Source organism: Lycorma delicatula, chromosome 8, assembly GCF_047948215.1.
Source record: "Lycorma delicatula isolate Av1 chromosome 8, ASM4794821v1, whole genome shotgun sequence".
NCBI lineage: Eukaryota > Metazoa > Arthropoda > Insecta > Hemiptera > Fulgoridae > Lycorma > Lycorma delicatula.
This window is the reverse complement of record NC_134462.1, coordinates 136073363-136094863: the sequence shown is the minus strand read 5'-3', so window position 1 is coordinate 136094863 and position 21501 is coordinate 136073363. Positions and strand designations below refer to the sequence as shown.

At 28.6% G+C, this 21501-nt stretch overlaps 1 protein-coding gene across 6 annotated transcripts in view; it reads left to right on the top strand.

Annotated features, from left to right (window-relative positions):
- The window catches only part of LOC142329301 (exonuclease mut-7 homolog), an 81484-nt gene that overhangs the window by 52458 nt on the left and 7525 nt on the right, over nt 1-21501 (top strand). For 5 of the 6 annotated variants that reach the window (XM_075373754.1, XM_075373755.1, XM_075373753.1 and 2 more), the window contains 6 exons: nt 6022-6165; nt 9432-9563; nt 12375-12520; nt 15244-15465; nt 16858-16986; nt 19258-19554. In XM_075373754.1, the coding sequence (XP_075229869.1) occupies nt 6022-6165; nt 9432-9563; nt 12375-12520; nt 15244-15465; nt 16858-16986; nt 19258-19554 (1070 nt within the window). The remainder of the gene's footprint in view (nt 1-6021; nt 6166-9431; nt 9564-12374; nt 12521-15243; nt 15466-16857; nt 16987-19257; nt 19555-21501) is intronic. The other variant, XM_075373759.1, reaches the window with a different exon arrangement.

Here is a 21501-nt window from a genome sequence, read left to right as displayed (position 1 = left end):
GTCACCTTTTCTTTTTTACCTGCATATGTACTATAATAGTTCTTGTTTCTCTTATCTTCTTCCTGTACGAGATTATGTAAATGTAGCAGCCACTTTCAGTTGTTATTAATCTTTTGCTGTGAGCGTATCATATTGTGTGGGTACAGTATTTTATTTTACATATCCTGTGTAATTCATTTAATAATAATTTAATTATTACTTTGCGAACATTCATGAAAGAGGAAAAGGCGCCCATTATCTGGCGGTTACAGAATGCTGAAATTAATAAGGACATTGCCCAAGAATTAGGCATAGGTCATTCAACAGTATTGGTTATATGGAAGAACTGTGAAAAAATTAAGAAAAATTTTGAAATAAATTTTATGAATTCAAAAAAAATTACAGCGTAGTCAACATAATGATGTAGACCAAGCACTGTTAAAATGGGTTTAGTACTAGAGGGCTAGTGATATCTCTATTAGCAGCCCTTTATTGCAAATTAAGGTGAATGATTTTTCAGAAAAATTCAGTAAACCACTTGAAATAACTTCAGCTTGGATGCAATGGTTCCATCAGCGTCATGATATTGTGTCGGGGAAAATAAAGCGGCGAGGCCGCATCAGCTACAACCGGTGTGTCAGAAAAATGACTAGAAACCATTTGGCCAAAATTAAAAAAGGGCTATTTGCATGAAAAAAATTATAATGCTGATGAATCCAGTTTTTTTTTTAACTGTCACTAGAAAGAACCCTTCAGTTTAAAGGTGAGACATGTTTGGGGAAAAATTATGAAAAGAAAGACTAGTACCAATTCTTACAAGTATGACTGGAACTGACAAAAAAAGCCTTCTTGTTATATGGAAAAGTGCTAAACCTTGATGTTATAAAATTTTGAAATCGCTTCCTGTTATGTACGAAAGTAACAAGAAAGCTTGAATGACAAGTGATATCTTTATATCTTGGTTATGAAAATGGGGCTGTGAATTAAAGATTGAAAAGGACAAAATACTGCTGCTCACTGACAGCTGTCTGGCTCATCCACACGTTGAAAATATTTTGTGTATAAAGTAAGTGTTCTTACCACCGAAAACAACAGCAGTCTTACACCCTTAGATCAAGTCATGATCAAGTTGGTAAAAGTTGATTATAAAAAACACCTGATTTTGCAAATGATACAGGATTTAGTTTAAAAAAAGGAAACACAAATAACTATTCCGGATGCTACAATTATGTAGAAATATCATGGAATGAGGCTTCTCCGCTGACTGTAAAATTTTGCTTTCAACATGCAGGATTTTTATTACAGTCTGGCAAAATTACTGACATTGCATGTGAAGAAGAGTCTTTAGCAGAATGGGGAAATAGACTCCAAAACTAATCATTCTCAAATGCATTGTTTGAAGATTATCAAGAGGTTGACAAGGATTTAGGAATGCATGAAACTGTAATAGATGATGGTGTAGTGGATTTAGTACTGTCAGAAATAGACGGGGATGTAGATAATGATAACGAAGGTAACAATAGCGATAATGATGAAGATATCAACCCACCAAATCTTCCTGAAGTTTTAGCAGCAATGAAAACCATTTGCCGGTTTCTCAGTCTTAGAGAAATTGCTAATGAAGAAACAAAGAGTGTTTGTTTCGATTTAGAAAAGAACATTCAAAAACACATATTCGAAACAAAGCAAAATAACCAACTTTTTGCAGAAAAAGTAATTTTTACAATTTTTCTGTCTTCTTTTACTCTACTGTATTTGTATTTGTTATTGAATATATATATTTTTTTATATTAAAAGTAAATAATTATTATTAATAATATACAGAAATTATTATTATTTTACTGTATTACAGTACCTGTGAATATGGCATATTAAAGTAGTACCACTAACCTACCTAAACATCTGTTATTGTGACTATCAGTTATAATGACCTAAAATTGTCTGCTCCTAGTCACTATAAACGATATTTACTGTAAACCTATATACAATACCTCAGTTACACAATCACTTATTAGATACTAACTGAGCCCACAATTGTATTCAATTAATACGAAAAAATTACTTTATTTAATCATTTAAATATATTTATTTATTATCCTATTAACTACTGGCTGATATCCAATTAGTTTCACTTTTTTTATGATAGAAATAAGTTTTTTAAAACTCATGAAATATGAAGTATGAAATATGAAATATGAAGATATAGATTGAAGGGAAACACTCACTACTATTCTGCAGTCAGCAATAGCGATAAAACAATAATATTAAAAGCTGTTCTGTTCACACTTATTTCATTAAAAATCATATGATAGTAATAATACATAAATATGAAGTCATATTATTTATAAACTAGCCTGGACCCCTAGGGCTGCAGAGCTTGCTTTGCTCACTGTCCTCCTTGAACAGTGGGTTCCACTCCTTGAACCACAAAGTGCTTGCTTCACTCGTCATTCCCCTCTAACCTAAGGGCTCCACCCCCTAGACCCCCAGCATTGTTTGTTCCTAATATTTATGAGATTAATACTGATAAATAACAACATATTCATACTTTATAGAAACCTGAAAAAGAAACTAAATTACAAAAGACTGAATAGGACTAACTAAGGTAACTAAAGTACACGGACTTTTGATGAGGAAAATTCCACAACCTATTTCAGTTGCCGTGGTGACAGAAATATAATAATGAATTAAATGGATTATTTTTTTTTTTTTAATGAATATCTTTAATTCACAACTTCACCCCCCCCTCCCACCATTGGGGATAAGCCTCAATCTATATCTTAATATCTACTCTGGGACAACATAAATGAATGTATTTTGCAAATTTGAAAGGGACCAGCTGGTTGATTCTTGTGTGATAGAGTTATAAGATAGAGTTATTCTTCAAAGTGATGTAATGTAAATTGCTGGAACAGCTCTAAAGCAGAAAATTACCCCCCAAAAATGTGAAAAATTTAATGTTTTATTATATATTGTTATGGTCAAAATCTTAAGCATTTATACTAACAAATATAAATTTCTGATATCGAATGAATTATTGTCATCAAGTGATGAAATAAATGTTACCTCAATTTTTTTATAAATTCAGCCTGTATACAATAAATTTCAGAAATTTAAATATGCACACAGTACTTGCAAATATGAATTCCAAAACATTAAAAGATACCTACTAATGTCTTAGGTAGGAAGTTGAAGACAAAGGTTAAACCAGTCCCTACTTTCATCCAAATAGGAGGTTCTATTAATTTTTAGAAGATATAAGATTACCAACAAGACAATTTAAGTAAATATTTATCTAATCTTAAGGAGAATTTTATGTTATTTTTTATCGTTTTGCAAATTTAATTAAAGTAGGTTTACCCATTCAACCCCCCAGATTGCTCTATTGGTGAACACATCTTCCCAAATCAGCTGATTTGGTAGTCGAGAGTTCCAGCAATCAAGTCCTAGTGGCAGTTACTTTTATACTTTTATACGGATCTGAATACTAGATCGTGGATATCGGTGTTCTTAGATGGTTGGGTTTCAATTATCCACATATCTCAGGAATGGTCGAACTGAGACTGTACAAGACTACACTTCATTTACATTCATACACATTATCCTCATTCATCCTCTGAAGTAATACCAGAACGGTAATTCCCGGAGCCTAAACAGGAAAAAGAAAAAAAAAAGCTTTACCCATTTGTGAGAAATAATTTTTTATGTTGAAAATCACAAAATGGTGTTCAAAAAGAAATCAAAGCAAAATAGGACTTATATCATTAGGAACATTTTTGCTCATTTTGGTGTCCTGAATTGGTACTTAAAGTTCAGAAAAGTCCTACAACTTGGGTTTATTCTGATGCATGGCTTTCACACATACACAGACAACTTAATTTAAAATCTGTATCATTTTATTTAAATATAATATTTTTCATTTCAGCAAACTGGTGTAGCCTCATGGCTTAATGCACCAGGTACCAAGTCAACCGTGCGATCAAGTTCAAGACCCAGCCAGACCGAGTTACCTTTTTTACACTTTAGATGTTATTCATTTATTTAATTCTATCGCTCACCTGTGATGTCACAACATAGCAGACAACTACAACAGCATTTTTTGGGGAGTGGGTGCAATTCTGCAAATATTGTTATTTTTTAATTGTTAATTAATGTGCCTAAGAAAAATATGACCTTAATTAGGGGAAATCACAAGATTCTGAAGATGACCTTGTTCTACAGCCTCACCCCCTTGACCTTTTAAGTTAAAAATTTAATGGCATCAATGCGGCATATATAGAAGTATTCTGACCAATTTTGGTTAAAATCGGTCCAGTAGTTCTGGAAATATAAGGAGTGCGACACCGAACACAAACGTATATAGGAACATCCGGAAAATTTCTATCCGGTTTTTTGGATTCCTTGGATGTCAAAACGTCAAGATCTGGTGAAAACCGCATATGCCCAAATTGGACCGATTGCAATACTTTCCCTTCTAGAGTTATAGTATAGAGTTGTAGTTATATAGCGCACATCTTAGGTATTAACCATTGACTCAGTTTGGTCAAAATCGTTCCAGTAGTACTGGAGATATAAGGTAATTTAAAGGCCAACCCGAACACACATACATACAAACATTAACATCCAGAAAATTTCCATCTGGTTTTTTGGTTTCCTTAGGTGTCAAAATCCAGTGAAAACTGCTTATGCTCAAATTGGACCGATTACAATACTTTCCCTTCTAGAGCTATAGCACTATCTAGACGGGAAAGTAAAAACAATCAGGAACTAGTGTATTAAATTCATCATGAATTTCAATTTTACTTGTACAACAATGAAAATCAATATTAATTGTATTTATTATAATCCAATTACACAATCCACTGTAAGAACAAAATTACACAGTTATTGACAACACTTATTTTACAACCTTATTATTATTTTTTGATTCTCTTTATAAAGTTTTAATCTCCAGTGGGTTTTTTTTTGTCTGTTCATGGGTTTGGATTTGCCTGTTTGGCTTAGATTATGAAAATAGAAGCTATAAATAAAATCATTAAAAACAACGTCCAAGATAAAATAACAATTATATTAGTAATTCTTAAACTTCATAATAGATAAATAAGTTAGCTTAGTTGGAATTACATGGTTGTTAAATTCTTTAACTGAAGTACAGTTACATTAAAAAATAAATAAAAAATTAGAATGAAAAACTGAATTCAGTCAATTATCAAAAAATAAATACTAAATAGATTTTTTTTACACAATAATTGACTGAATTTTATGTTTTATATATTTACATATTTCTTTTCATATACACATAAACTGTTAATTTGAATAAATCAAGTAAAAAGTGCAACAGTGTGGCAACGATGGTAGATCAAACCATAGTGGATTCGTAATTGCAATAGCAAACATTTTTAGTGGTGTCCTAACTGTTAAATATTTAATATCCTATTTTTCAGTAAATCTAGAATACTGGTAACTTTTTTTGATTTTCTTCATTAGAATAATAACTACTGGATTACTTAATTTAAAGGTTTATTCGTATTTGCAAGATGTTTTATAAACATAAAGTAAACTTGTAAGAGCTCACGCAGTAATGATTTGAAATAAAATATCATTATTTGCAAACTTCTATATAAAATAAGAATTAATTTCTAGGTAAAAGTGTGTAAGAAGTAAAATTATTTCAATTATTTAACAATTTGTTCACTCATAAATATATCTCTTACTATTGTTTCTTAATGATCAAACAATATTTTCAGCTGCCTTCTTACAGAATTAAATTTTGTATATTTAAATTAAACCTTGACAGCTTAAGTTTTTCTTTTAATATTTCAACTGGTTTTTCTTATAAAAGAGATTTTTTGGGGAAAAAATTACATTGTATTTTTGGCATCTGATGTAAAGTGATAACATTCCCTAAGCAATATCAGTATGCTAAGTTAAGTTGCCCAATAACAATAATAGATGAAAACAATCACATTAGTACTTATTAACAAAGTTCTGATTGCTAGGTTGATTTCTCTTTATAGTAATTATAATTATTTTTATTTGCAGGTTTTGGTATTGATTGCGATATTAATATGATGAAGCAGAATCTTTATTTAGGCGATATAAACTTGAGTGGTAAAGGATATATTGATATGGCAGTTTTATGGAGAAAACTTGAAAAGGATTGGTCAATTAAACTTCCATATTCAGGTACGTAATTTATACATGGTTCCAGTTAATATTTTTGTTTGGTGTGATAATTTAATGTAGAAAGTGTTATAATTTAAGGTGCCAAATTTTGTCTGCATTTTAAGGATTTAACTAAAATTTTATATATTCATTTGTCTGTCGGTCTGTCTGATAAAAATTGTAGCTAATCCACCTGACCAAGCAATTTTTTATTTGACCATTTGTGACTGCTTTTGCCATTTGTTCAGAGAGATTACATGCATAGAGATATTTGCATTTATTTGCAGTTCCATTTCTGTGTCGTCAGAGTCAAAACATATTAAAAAATTTTCCCTTCTGTTACATTTCTATCTAAGTAAGACTTTGAAAAGTATTCAATCTGTTCCTTATCAATAGCAATGCATATTAGGATAGCACAGAGATTAGTCATTTACTACATGGAAAATTGATTGACGGCTAGTCATACCAATTTAATTTCATACAATTTATTTTTGTAGTTTCCCAGTCGCTAGTTGTGGCAGTAGTGAGTGTTTTAAAAGATAGTTTCATAAGTATCCTGTAATTTTTTACTGAAAAATCATCCACAGCCAACAAAAATAAACCTTTTTGTTTTTGATTCTTAGTGTTTGAGTAATATTGTGACAATTTATTCTTGTTCTTGTATGTTATTAAAATTTAAAAAAAAAAAAACATTTTAAGTAGCTACTGTTACTAATAAGGTGTTTGTGGGATTGTGAGTGTGCGTTTAAATTTATTTAAATATTAAAAATGTATACATTAAATAAAAATCAGGAGATTTTAAATTGTATTGTCCATATAGTAATGAAAATTTAACATCACTCAATAACATTTTACATATAGGTGAGCTATAAATGAATAGTGAAGTTAAATGCTACTAAAATATTTATTTTTCATTAGAAATTTCTTTTTTATCTTATATTCATAAAAATATGTCATTGTAAGAACATAACCAATATTGTGTATTGGTAAAACTTTTAGTGAGAATTGTTAACTGAAAGTACATGTAATTTCATCGTATGCAGATTACAGTTGGCTTAGTCGATAACTGTGTAATTTATAATGGACTTCTTCAGAAGATTATAAATTATTATTATAAAGGTACATAATGCCATAAACGATTTTTATTTCTCCTCTTGTAATTAGGATGTAATCTTCAGTGTTCATACCTAAAAATTCACTGTTTTTATTAGAAAAATTTACTTGATATAATTTAATGTCAAATGGATATTTATGGATGTAATTTAAAATAACGGTTATCCAATCAAATATTAGATGCAGTCAAGTTCAAGGATAATGTCTTGGAAACAAACCGTAAGAATTTTGTAGAGTATACATAAGGATTTGACCTATATAAATTTTGTGTATGTTGATTGCCTTTAAAAATATCTCAAACCTTTCTTTTTTAAGCAGTTTTTGGGTGAATCTGTGTAAAAAGCCGCCCACTTTTTAGAGGTCTGATTCCAATGGCCTTACTTTGGCTGATTATAATTCATAAAATTGAAAAACCACATTTTTTCAAATTTCATAGCTCTATTCATTATAGTTTATATAATTTATATTTATAATATGATCGACCAAACCTTAAATCATTAAATTTTATAATTTTCCATTTTTTATGAAGATATCTTCTGCAGCTGTTACATATTACATATTTCATATTATCTAAATATTGATTAGATGAAATTATGCATCCTTCAACTCATAAACTTCATACTGACATTCATTTTTAACTTTCTGTTACCAAATTAAAATGTGTGTATAATTAATTGATGGTGCTAACCTAAAATTCAAGGATTCTGCAAAACCTTGTTTGATTAAAGTTAAAATGAACAAATTTTTTATTACAAATTTTAAAATTTATTATTACAGTGTAGACATAGAGAGAAAGGGCGCAACAGTGCTTTATTTCTTTTAGATATAAATGTAAATAAATTGATCACCATCTCTAAATAAATAATACATTTAAAAAAATTGTGAAAAATGCTGCTTACCTTTAGTTTAAAGTTTAAACTAGGTTCATAATAAAGCCAGCACATTGAATCATAAAATCTACAAGTTGTGAAGATATCAATATTGATAAAAAGTGTAAGATAGAAAAGTTTAATACATGCTGATATAAACTTTGGTAGATTCATTTAAATATGAATAGCACTTTTAATTATTAAAAACATATAAAAATCTAAAACATTTTGTTATGAATTTTGTGAATCATAATCAGTCAAATAAAAGACCTTTGGAATCAGGTCTAAAAATGATAGCCTTTTTTGTTTTTTTTTTTTGTTTTCGCCAACCTGTTTTCCAGCTAGTGCTGGGTCTGGATGTGTGTGTGTGTGTGTGTGTGTGTGTATATGTATGTATATATATATATATATATATAGGCAAGTGCAATTACCGCTACCGGCTTGCTAGGTCTGATGTAGCTGCAGACGTAGTGCAATGCAAGTATAAATATACCGGTAAATATGTAGTTAATTGAAACCCAACCGTAAAAAAACACTGGTATACACAGTCTAGCATTCAAATCCATATAGAAGCAACTGCCTTTACAAGGACTTGAACCATACAACTCTCAACTTGGAAAAGTAGCTGATATTACGATGATTTGTAGACCAGTAGACTAAACCGGCGTGTGTAGCCTTTTTTTTTATATATTCACTTTAAAAACTTCTCAAAAGTCCTGAAAATTTTTAGATGGACAACGAATGAAAAATTCAACAGGTATAATTTTTATCATACTTAATGAAAATCTACAGTCCATTTCAAAGATGTAATATTTAATTAACTAGTATGAGTGTTATTTGATTTTACTCATATAACAGAATGAATGGCCTCAGAATGTATATGGCTTCACATGTTGTTGCTATATTTTACCTTAAGATAAGGATTATTTTTTAAATAAAAACTGAAAACTATTGCCTAAGTTCTGGTTTAAAAAAATATTATTTATGTTTATTTTCTATTTTTTTTTTTTTAATTTTGTAATTTAAGAGAAGTTGAAACTACAAACTTACATAAATGCTGATTTTTAATTTACACATATGATGTATATTTAAATGTGTTCAGGGGAAATCAAAATTAAATAGCCTTGAAGGAGGACAGAACAACAAAGATATTCAAGAAAAATTGTTTTTTTTTTAATTTCTCTATGTCTTGATGGCGAATAGATCCTGATGATTACTTTTATACAGCTTTAAAAAGATGTATTAGTTAGCTCTTTGATTTATGCTTCATGTTCTCCTAAATATGCATATTGTTATTTGTTTCAGAGTACAATTATTCATCTCCAGAGAGTCTTTCTCAGTTGGTCTACCATTGTTTTGGAAAGAAACTTAATAAAGATGATCAGTTTTCAGACTGGGAACGAAGACCACTCAGAAAAACCCAAAAGATATATGCAGGTGCATTACACAGTTAGCTTTACTTCAGCTTATTTATTATTAAGAAAAAAAGCAAACACTCAAAAGATATTATTGAAATTACAAATTGTTTATTGTAAAAATATTTAATGAGGGGTGACTGAAATGTAATGCACAATCATTCATTGCTCACAATTAAAAAGAGTCAAAAGAACACATATGGTGTAAAAGTAGATTTTATATTCTACAGAAATTTACATTTATTTTTCCATGTAGTTTCTATTTATTTATAGCTAAACATTTATTTCAACGGTGAATCAGGTTCTTTCTTTGATATACAACCTCACTGACTCCATTTTAGTTCATCATTTCTGCTAAAATAAATACCCTTACTATCCTACTTTAATTACAGAAGTAAGTGAAAATCACAAGTCGGAAATCTGGTGAGTACGTAGGAAATTGAATCGGATTGAATCTCAAGTTCATAATATGTTACAGAATTATCAGCTTCATGGTTTGTCAAACATGACACATGTGTCTCCTAAACTGTTTTAACATCTTTGCGTATTACACAGAATTTACAGTCTACCCATCTTCCCGGCAGTCAGTCATATTAACGTGTTTGGAATCCGAGAACGTTTCAAGAAAATTGTTTTTCCCAAGGGTTGTGTTTTTGGATTTTTTTTATTATTGCAAACCACATATGAGTAATTGCTCTGCAATTTTTCTGCTGGGTTGTAATAATCAATCGTAGTTACAGTACTGAAAAGGAAGTCATCTCCTTCATCAAGATAATGTTTCAGAAGCTGTTTACAATATTCCTTTTGTTTTTTATTTGTTCTTTTCTGTGAATTTGTGTGCCACCCACTGCAAACAGACTTAGAATAGCTCAGTTGTACAATAATGTTTCCTATTCGTTCTTTCAATTTGACAATCTGGGTGAGGATTCATTATTGTATCGGCATCATTTTGAATCAAGTCATCTACCTCCTTTTGGTATTTTTCATCAACCACAGAAATTGGTTGACCACTGAGATTTATCCTCAATTTTCACTTTACCAGCTTATCATACGCAAAATTTTATTACCCATTTACTTACAGTATATAGAAAAATTATAGTAATAGTACATAGTACTACATTATAGTAATTAGAATACGTAATAAATTTACAGTTTCATCACATAAACAGCTAAAATTATGATGATGTATGTTATTAGTATACACTTTTTCTACTGTTAAAAATTCAATTACTGTATGTTTTCAATGAGTTATAGCAGGCATACTTGACTCCTAATAATAGCAGATGACAGAAAATCAATGTGTGTTTTGTTAGTAGTAGGGGAATAAAACTACTTGAGGACAGCACCTTGCACCTTGCACGACATTTAGTTCTCCAGTTACACTCCACTGTGCATTACATTTCAGCCGTCCCTTCTAATTTATTTAAAAAATTATATATTTTATAATGTAGCTTACACTAAACTTATTTATTCATCTAAATACCTGTAGATGAACTAGGGACCCCAGTCAACTACAGATAGCCCCCAGTTACAGTTACCTGTACTACAGATGAATATTTTTAGTGTGTGAAAAATGCCAAGGTTGACTGGGATCACATTTGAAAGTTATCACTTTTATGGTAACAATCAATTTAGCTCAGGATGTAAAATAAGTCTGCCAACATAACAGTTGAAATTTCTCCTCATATTTCATCGATGATTTATTATTTAAAAATGTTAATTTTAATTAAATTTTTAATCAGTCCTATCTTTCCCAACTTGGTCAGTCAATTCAGTTAAGTTGGTAAGTAATTTTCCTATTAATAACTTTAAGTAGTTTCTGTTAATTATTATATTAAAATGATAATTCTAGTTTAAGATACTATTATTAATTGATATTACATTTAATATATATGACAAAATATATTATAAATAACTTTTGCCTAATAGTAACAAACTATGAAAAAATTGATTTTGCTTAGTTATTTTCAGTTGTGAGCTTTGCACTTAAAAATAAAACACTGCAGTTATCATTTAAATTATTTTTATAATCAATTTAATTTAGCTAAAATTATTAGTATTATGAATGAATAGCAAATTAATCATATTGATTTTGTTAAATCTCCATTTATTGTTCTTAAAAACAATTGGTGACTATTTTTGCCACTGAAACACTTTGCTTTGCTTGCCTTATCTCTCCATTTTGTTAATTTTAATACATCATAGTGCATTAGGCTATCACTCCTGACATATCTCAGAGTCAAGAAAATTTTGCCTTTTAACACTGCACTAATATTCCTTTCTGTTCACTTCCTTATTAATCCAGTTTGAACTTATCAATCATCATATCATTTTCTTCTAACAGCAAATCCATCTTTGTCTTTCCTAATTCATATCGTCTCTAACGGCATGGTACCTGTCTCATACTATTTGGTAAATTTGTATTCCAATTCTTCTCTAATAGAGTTTTCTGTTAAATTAAATCACACCATTATAGTGTTCTTATATCTTTTTACAGAATTTGCTAACTTATAGTTGAAATCCCATCTCTTATTATGACTGCTTCTTATGACTCTTTTTAACTGTTTACAAAAAATCATTTAATAATTGATTAAATTAGCACTTACTATAGTTTAATTAAAATTTATAATAATACTGATGTTCATGTACTGCAATATAATGAAGAAAAATCTAATTTTTTTCCTAACTTATAGCCTGTTCCAACAAATTTTCAGTTTCTATTTAATAGTAATTATTTCTTAGATGATTTTTATTTATCATAAAGAATTGTATAAAACTGCTATAGAAAATAAAATGTATATATTTTTTTGTAACACTTGCGTTTTTGTTACAGCATTAGATGCATACTGTTTATTAGAAGTTTATGGAGTATTCAGGGATTGTTGTTTGAAGCAGAATATACCATTTTATGAAATTTGTACTGAGGTGATTGTTAGCTGTGGAAAGAAACCAGTTAAAACTAAACCTTCAAAACAAAGTGTACGTACTTAAAGGGATTTATTTAAAAAAAGTAACAATCCATATTATTTCTTATTATGCCATACATTTTTTTTTTGTTTTCATTCATAACAAATAACAAAAGTACAACTATATATTTTTATTTTGTTTCTTTTAAACTGTAAAGATTTTTTTTAATTGCAGAACAATTTTTGAATTTGAAATAATTTTTATTTTATCACTGTTTGTTTTTTGTTTGTAATTTTTTTTTTTAATATCTTTTACATCATTTTAAACTGTTTTACATAGCCTAAGGGTTACGTATAAATTGATGACTGTGTTATTAATAAAACTATATATATATTTTTAAATGCTTCTATATTCATTTAGAAAAATAATTCAAGTCGACTGTAATATATATATATATAACAAACCTTATGAAATGCAATTAACAATGGATAATATAATAAACATTAAATTAGAACCATACAGTTACATAAGTTGAAGTATTATGTCATCTGTGAAGTAATTTCAGGAAATGGACAATGCAGAGATCTAATGTGAGAATTATAAATTCTCACATTGAAAAATAAATTGAAGAAGAGGAGAGGCAATTACTATATCTTGCATCACCAAAGAGAAACTTTATCTGTGAAGAGTAATAATATCTTATAAACACCACTTAATGAAAAAAAATTGAATATAATATTATTTTAAAACCTTGTTCTTTTTTTCATTATTGTTGAGAATCTTAGTTTATTTGAAGAAAACTATATGAATTATGGCAAATTAATGCATAAGAAGAAGTACCTCTGTTTTTACCTCTGTCGCAGTTGTATGCTTTCAATGTTTCATAATTTTGATGGTAAATTATAAGGAAAATTGTATTCAAATATATATAAGAACTGAATTATAGATCTTAGTAGTACAATTTATGCATTTATTTATTTTTATTTTTCTGATTATTGGTGTCAATGTGATAGTCATTATAAAAAAAAGGTGCTGTTTCACTTTTCAGTGTAGGAAGGATTTTTTTTTACCTGAACCTTGCATTTTATCAAAATTTTTAACATTAAATAAATACCAATAAAAAACAACAAATTAAACTTTAATTTTTCAAATATAATTATCAAATATTGATAACTGAAATTACACTACTGGAAAAAAGAAGAAAAAACATATAGAACTTATATGTAGTAATTCATGTAGGTTTTCTTCAAATAAATTTAAACTATCAAGTGTACAATAGAATAACTTGTTTCTTAAAGGCAAGATTTTTTCTGATAAATAATATAGTAGTAACTTTATCGCTTTATGTTTTGTTTACGTATTTTAAAGTAAATGAAGAAAAATGTTAAAAAATTCACCAACATAATAGTGAAGACTTTAGAAAGAACTGGAGATTTTTAACTCCCATTACTGATAATTTGGAATATTTGTAAAATAATTGATACAACTGTTTGTTATTCTTTTGTTCAGAGATAAGATTACAATTAGTGTATTTTATATAATGCATTTTCATTAGTAAAAGCATTCTTATCACTCCAAACTCATTACAGCTGATCACCGCAGTGAAGTTTATTTTGATGAAGCGTAAGAGAACTTTATTTTATTATAGTTCAGTACATATTTAAATAATATGATTTTAGATTGAAGATGTTTTTGTTTTACCTTTTATTACAGCCAGTCTGCTAGTGATGATGATTTGCATTGCTAAATGAGTAGTTCTTGAAATGGATAAAAATATTTCCCCCAAAAAAATATATATTTATTTGCTATAAATGAAATTATGAAACAAATTATATGCAAGAGCATATTATGCTGTTGAAGGTGATATATATATATACATTATTCTCCTAAATCTATATATGTTATATGAAATATAAACCATGAAAAGCAATTAATTAGAATAGTTAGACTTACCATATTAATTTCCAGTAACCTGTTTTTAGATTATCCTCTACTTCAGTTGATATTAAATTCTATATTTGTTACTTAAAACATATTCTTTTAATATTTTATCATTTCTGGACAGAAAAATTTAAATGTACACTCATAATATCATTCAATATTTCAAAATAGAAAACATAATTTTGAATAAAATAACAAAGTACATTTAAAGTACGTGCAAAAGTACTTTCATGGAAAATTAAGGTAAGATATGTACTATATTCTCCACTAGGTGGTTTAGTTAATAGAATTAAACTATAATTTAACAACCCCACCGGGTTGGTTTGGTGGTGAACGCATCTTTGTAAATCAGCTGATTTTGAAGTTGAGAGTTCCAACATTCAAATCCTAGTAAAGGCAGTTACTTTTATACAGATTTGAATACTAGATCGGAGATACCAGTATTCTTCAGTGGTTGGGTTTCAATTAACCACATCTCAGAAATGGTCGACCTGAGACTGTATAAGACTACACTATACTTACACTCATACATATCATCCTCTGAAGTAATACCTGATGATGATTCCCAGAGGCTAAACAGGAAAAAAATTAATTAATTAATTTAACGATACAGAGGAATAATATTAATCATATAAGATTAATTTCAGTAAAATATATATATATATATATATAACTTTATATTAATTGTTGTGGTTCGCTTCATATATAATAGTCTCAAATCTTTTAGAGCATCTTGGTCTCAGATGCATCTGAGACCAGTAGCTCTAAAAGCCACAAAAGAAGTTGTAGATAATAGCAATTTTTTTTTTTTTGTGTGAATTATTTATTTAATACTTTTTATATCTTATTCACAGAATGAACGGCTGGAAATGCCACCAAAGCCAAATCCAAATGCAGTACCTGTTAGTTGGCTTCGAGTTGTTTGTCAAAGTGGATTAGAAGGATTAGGTAAACAGTTGCGTATGTGTGGAATTGACACAATGCTATTGCCACATATGTCAAACCATGATGATTGTTTAAAAGTGGCACGTCAAGATGGTCGTGTTATTCTTAGCAAAGGAAGTGTATATAATAAGGTATTGTCACATGTTTTACATAAAAAATAACAAATATGTATATATATATATTTTTTTTAAATCTAATAATTAGTAAAATATTTGAAGTACAAAAATAAACTGCATTGGCTTACAATTTGATATTTCTGTACACTTAGAATGTCTTTTGTGTAGCAGCTTAAAAATCAAAGTTGTATGCTCGGGAAAAATGTTTAATTCAGTGGCTGAAGCCACATTTAATAACTAATATCTGTAGGTCACTAAAGTTAAACAGCAGCATGCAGCAGTGGCATTTCTTAATGATTAAAACCATAAAATTGATTCCACTTATAAAAGTGGACAAGAGGTTCTCCTTTTAGGAGAATTGTGTTGGAAGTGTCTCTTAAATTCTGTTGTGACTGTGTGAATTTATCACATAATTATTTTTATATATCTTTCTCTTTTGATATCCAACTATAAATGGAAATGAGAAGACATTTATTTACTGATTCTTAGATATATATTTTTTTTAATGTGCATTTAAAAATTGTTGAATTTTCTGTAAATTTCTTATAATCAAGCAAATTAAAGTTAATAAAAAACTTTATTTAAGACACGGAACGTAAATACATTTCAATTAACATTTATATAAAAAGAAATCTATATCTTGTGGTGAGGGTACAAAATTAATTACTTTTATTACTCAGGAAAATGTTTTAACAAATTAAGAAAAAACTTGATTCTCAAGTTATTCTTCTTAAGCCGAAGAAAATATGGAATTCCTAGATACCAAAACAAATTTGTTGTAAAATGATTGAATATGGGTTAATAGAATTGTTAAGACTCTGGTTTCATTTCCTCCTTTTTTATTTGTAAAAATAAAAATGTTTACTTTTTTCTTACTCTTATTAAATGAATTTGTCCAATGCTCTGTTGTTAGTCTTGTACCACCCTTCAAAGACTCAACATGTGTTTATTACGAATGTATTAATTAATACAATAATGTTATATATGTATGAATTACAAGTTCAAAGATTATAATAAAAATAATTTACATTATAAACGAAATAAAGACTTTTATTTATTTGAATGAATCTGCGAATAATAAAATATTTAGAATAATTAAACTTAACTGAGGTATTGAACCAAGATGGCAAATTATTCGACAAATATTACAGTTAAGTAGAATATCTCTTAAATAAAAGTTATTTGATCCCAAAGAAAATTATAGTAGATATTAGAAACGGTAGACTACCTGCAGTATTTGAAATAGTTCAAAGTATTTATGAAAAACAATAACACAAGCGGTTTATTTAAAACAATTACACTTGATATTAGTAATTCTTAAAATATAATAAAAATGAAGAATTTATAGAGATTGAAAAATATTTTTTTATTTTTAAATTATGATATTAATTTATTATTTTGTTACAGTTATATAAAAATGTTCCTCTGGGACATTGCTTTAGAGTAGATTCTGAAACGCCTGAAAAACAACTAATCGAGGTGCTGGATTATTTTAATGTGGTTGTTAAAGAAAGCGATATTTTTAGTAGATGTATGGTAAGTAAAAACCTCCTAAAATTAATTATAAGATACTTATTTAATACACTGGGATAACCGATTCAGTTTTTATTTACAGGAAGTTGATTCAAGATATAACATTGTCATATCCCTGTTTCATACTGTACTGCAAGAACCCATAGGTTTTACAGTATCATCACTTTTGGTTTAGATGGTAGTTTAGTTTATGCTAATTGATCTACATCAATACTAAAGGATATACAGTATGACATAGTATATCATGTCAGTAATCAATTTCTAATTATTTTTTCTACAGAATTTTATATATATTTAGATTTTGTTACATTTTTGTAGTTGTTTAAAATTATAGTAATGCTTCTGTGTATTTTATCTATTTTTAATATTTTAGCACGTACATTTATGAAATATAGTTTTTTCAATTCTCTATGCTAATTTCATTTGAAAGAAATAGAACTTTTATCACAGATAAACATCTGTGATAAAAACTTTATTCCACCACTAACTTTCTTTTGTTTCAGATTTTTTTTTATTGTATTTGTTTTTTAATCACTTCTGGATTGATTTACTCAGTGTAACTTATTTTAGAATATTTACAGTAGTTATGAACATCTTTTGTCAATATTTCTAAAAATTATTTTTAAAATCTGATTCCAGTCATCCAGTTCTGATATTTCTACATATCAATTTAACTGAGATTAATGGTAATGATATTTAATTATATTATTCTCGTGAAATTTTCAGATTTTAATCTTTTCAGAAATCTTTTAAAATCACTTTTAAAAACAACCAAATGTAACACTAATTGTGTTGCATATTATTGGAAATATTTTAAGTTCAATAACAATATAGATCCAGTGTGTATGATTATGGAGGACATAGCTATTGGGCTTCATAGAAAAAATGTTGATTATGAAGAGCCTCATTAAAGTCATTATTATTTGGGAGTTCCCATTGTGAAACACTATAACATTTTTTTTCCATTATAATTTTTTATTGTTCATATTTATAAAAAAATATTGGATTGTGTAAATGGAAAAATGTCATAACAGATATAACCAAATGTAGTTTTATAATACTACTTTAGAACGAATAAATACTATAAAAGATGTTTGAATTTATAAAAATTTGATAATTTTAATAATTTAACTAGCACCTGTAATTCTTTTTAATTTATTTTTCATTACATAGAAAAATTAACTGCAGGAATTTCCAGATTTATCACTGACAGAGATAAAATATTAGCAAATATCAGGAAAGTTCAGCAACAAAATTACCACCTTTTTAATATGTATTTGTACTGAATAAGTTTGTAAGTATTATTCCCTTGTTCTGATAAATCCTATAGGTCATTTACATGTTCTTAATTTATCTGAAAAATAAACTTATCCAATCTACAATATTAATTATAATTAATCTTCGTTTGTGAATACTTAATTAATATTTATGCTTTTTTAAACTTCAAAATATTTGAAACAAATATTATTTTTTTTTTTATAACTAGTATACGATTGGTTGTAAAGTTCTTTTTAATCCAGTCTTTCCTGTTACAAATTACATCATAAAATATTCTTATTATTGTAAAAGGAGTTTCACGACATCTAACTCAGAGATATGTTCGTCCACATACGATTATTCAAGGAGTGGTGGAGCAGTGCATGTGCAGGTGTAATTTGGAGCAAAAAGTTCATATTAACTTAGATCTGAAACTTTTTTTGTTTCGTTTAATATCTGTTGTATTTTAATTCTAATTCAAATTTCTTAAGTGTATATTTGTTTTTTTATTGATGTTACATCAATTTTCTCATAAGTAAATTAAAAAAATGTTTCGCTAAGCATTATTTATATATTGGTAGTTAACAAGGTTAACCAAAAAAAGAAAGCTTTTTGAGCTTAGAAAACTACTGAATATACATATCTGGGACCCACTTGTTTTTACATCAAAAAACATATTAATAGCTACTAATTTTTTCCGCATAATATATATCCTAAAATTTTAGTATTGTATTATTTTACTTTTAAAGCGTGAGTAGGGGTGAAAAGGTAATAAAGATTTTAAAATAGTGCTTGTAAACCTATTTTTTTTATGAACGTTTCCCTCATAATACTCTCAGGAATGTGCCCCATGTGTGGGATGAGCTTTGTTTGCACGATATTAATTATAAAAAATTGTGAATTTTGGTATGAAGGTTTCCTGTATGAATTTGGTATGGCAGGATGGTGATCCTGCCAGATGCAAAACCTTTTTTTTTTTATCGTCTTACTTTTATATGGTTTTTTTAATTATTTCAGGTGTGTAATGGAGACAATTTCATTAAAGTTGAACCCACTGTTATTAAAGAATTGGTTGTCTCAAATGCAAATATCCGTGATCTCCCTGTTAGACGAAACTATCAACAGCATTCAAATTATGTTGATAATGCTACATTAGATATGGAAAATAGATTTTTATCTGACGAAGATGATGATGATATCGAAAACGGTGATTTTCCCGGACCTCCTATTGATAAACCTTCATATTATAATCCACGATTCAGTGATGCTATTCAAGTTGATAATTGTGGAACGCTTAATGGAGTTCATATAAAGGTATTAATTCTTCATTTTTTTGTTTTAAACTAACAGCATAAAATATTATTTTTGTGGTGTTATCTAATACATTAATCATTCACTTTTGTAATACTGAAATATTATACTTCCCAATATTGAAATACATATACGAGGGACATTCAATAATTGATGTAGAGAAAAAATAGTTCATTCAGTAATAACACATTTAATTAGCTCTTCCATCACAATTAATTTAAACATAACCTCTTCTGTTGATTTCAGTATGTCAGCTCTGCTTAAAACGTGTGTGCTGGAAGAGCAACACTCAGTAATAAGATTTTTGCTCTCAGAAGGTGTGAAACCAGCGGAAGTTTACTCAAGAATGTTGAAACAGTATGGTGAAAAGTGTTTAAACCACAGTAACATGTATAAGTAGGGGAATAGTTTAATTCTTGTAGAACAAATGTGACTCCATCGCTCTGGATGGCCAGTTGATGTTTTGACTATTGTGCTGCAAAATTGCATAAATGGCCTTATTTGCAAAGACAGGAGAGTCAGAATTTCCCAAACTGCTTGTTTGTATAATGTTAGTGTTGGAACTGTGCATTCAATTATTCTTGACGTGCTGAATTATCGAAAAACATATTCGAGATGGATTCCAAGGCAGTTGACTGAAATCCATAAAGATACCTGGATTCACATTTGTTCTGAGCTCAAAGAACGGTTTAAAGCAGAAGGTATTTCCCTTTCTAGATCGTTTAATAACCTCTGGTAAAATGTGGATACACCACTTCAAGCCCGAATCCAAACGGCAAAGTCTTGAGTGGAAACATATCAAAACATATTCACATATCAAAAAAAATTCAAAGCTCACATATCAGCCAGTGAAGTGATGTTACGGCCTTCTGGGACTCCCCAGGCCCAATTTTTAGTGACTATTTAGAAGAACAATGTATCGTGAACAGTGAGTACTATTCTTACACGCTCCAACAGAAAGTGATATCTGTGATAAGGCAAAAATGCCAGGGCACTTTCTCAAAAGGTATGATTGTCGCATGACAACATGCAAGGCGTGTGATGTGGGAGGCCCACATCGCTCAGAGAATGGGAGAAGCGCTCAAGAAGTTGCGTTGGGAGGTATTGCCATATCCGATTTTTATTTGTTCAGCCCACTCAAAGACTTTTTACGTGACAAGAAGGTCAACATCAAAGCGGTGATAAAAGCGGTACACAAATAATTCAAACAGCAAGGTAAATACTTACACTGTGAAAATTAGAAAGCTCACAGAATGGTTGGATGAGTATCTAAATGTTGCTGGATACTAGGTTGAAAAGTAGTGTAAGTTTCATTGTCATTGAAAAAATTGTTTTTTTCTAATCAATTTATCTCATTAATTATTGAAAAAGCCCCTCGTATAAATAAGTGACAATTGTATGATTTGTTTTTTAGTATTGATGTAAAATGTTATTTACTTAAATAGTAAATTTAAAAAAATAATTTATCTTGTTTACATTGTGCATTTTTACTTTTAGTTGGGATTCATTTTTTTGCTTTTGAGGGACTTGAGCGGTAGGCTACCTGCCATGAAACAGCAGTAGTATTGAAAATGTTATATCCATTCTCAAGAATAATTAGGTTTACTAAGAAAAAATGTTAAAGTGATTACTTCTTTGATGAGCTGAATTTTCTTTGATGTACACATACAGAACACATTGAAAAGAGCCCTAAAAGTGACACTTTTGCTTTGTTCACGATCAAAAGTTGTCTTTATCTTGAACACTTTTCCTCTCAAATGCAAGTCAGACTATTGCCACTTTTACCTATAATTATCTCCATTCATCACAGTTATTACAAAGACTAGGGCATGTATTGCAAAGGAACAGATTAATGTACCCTTTTCTATTGATATCTTCTCTTTTTTATCAAAAACATTTTTTACAGCTTACAGCAGAGGTGCACTAGAGCTCATTTTAAAAAGGTTATGG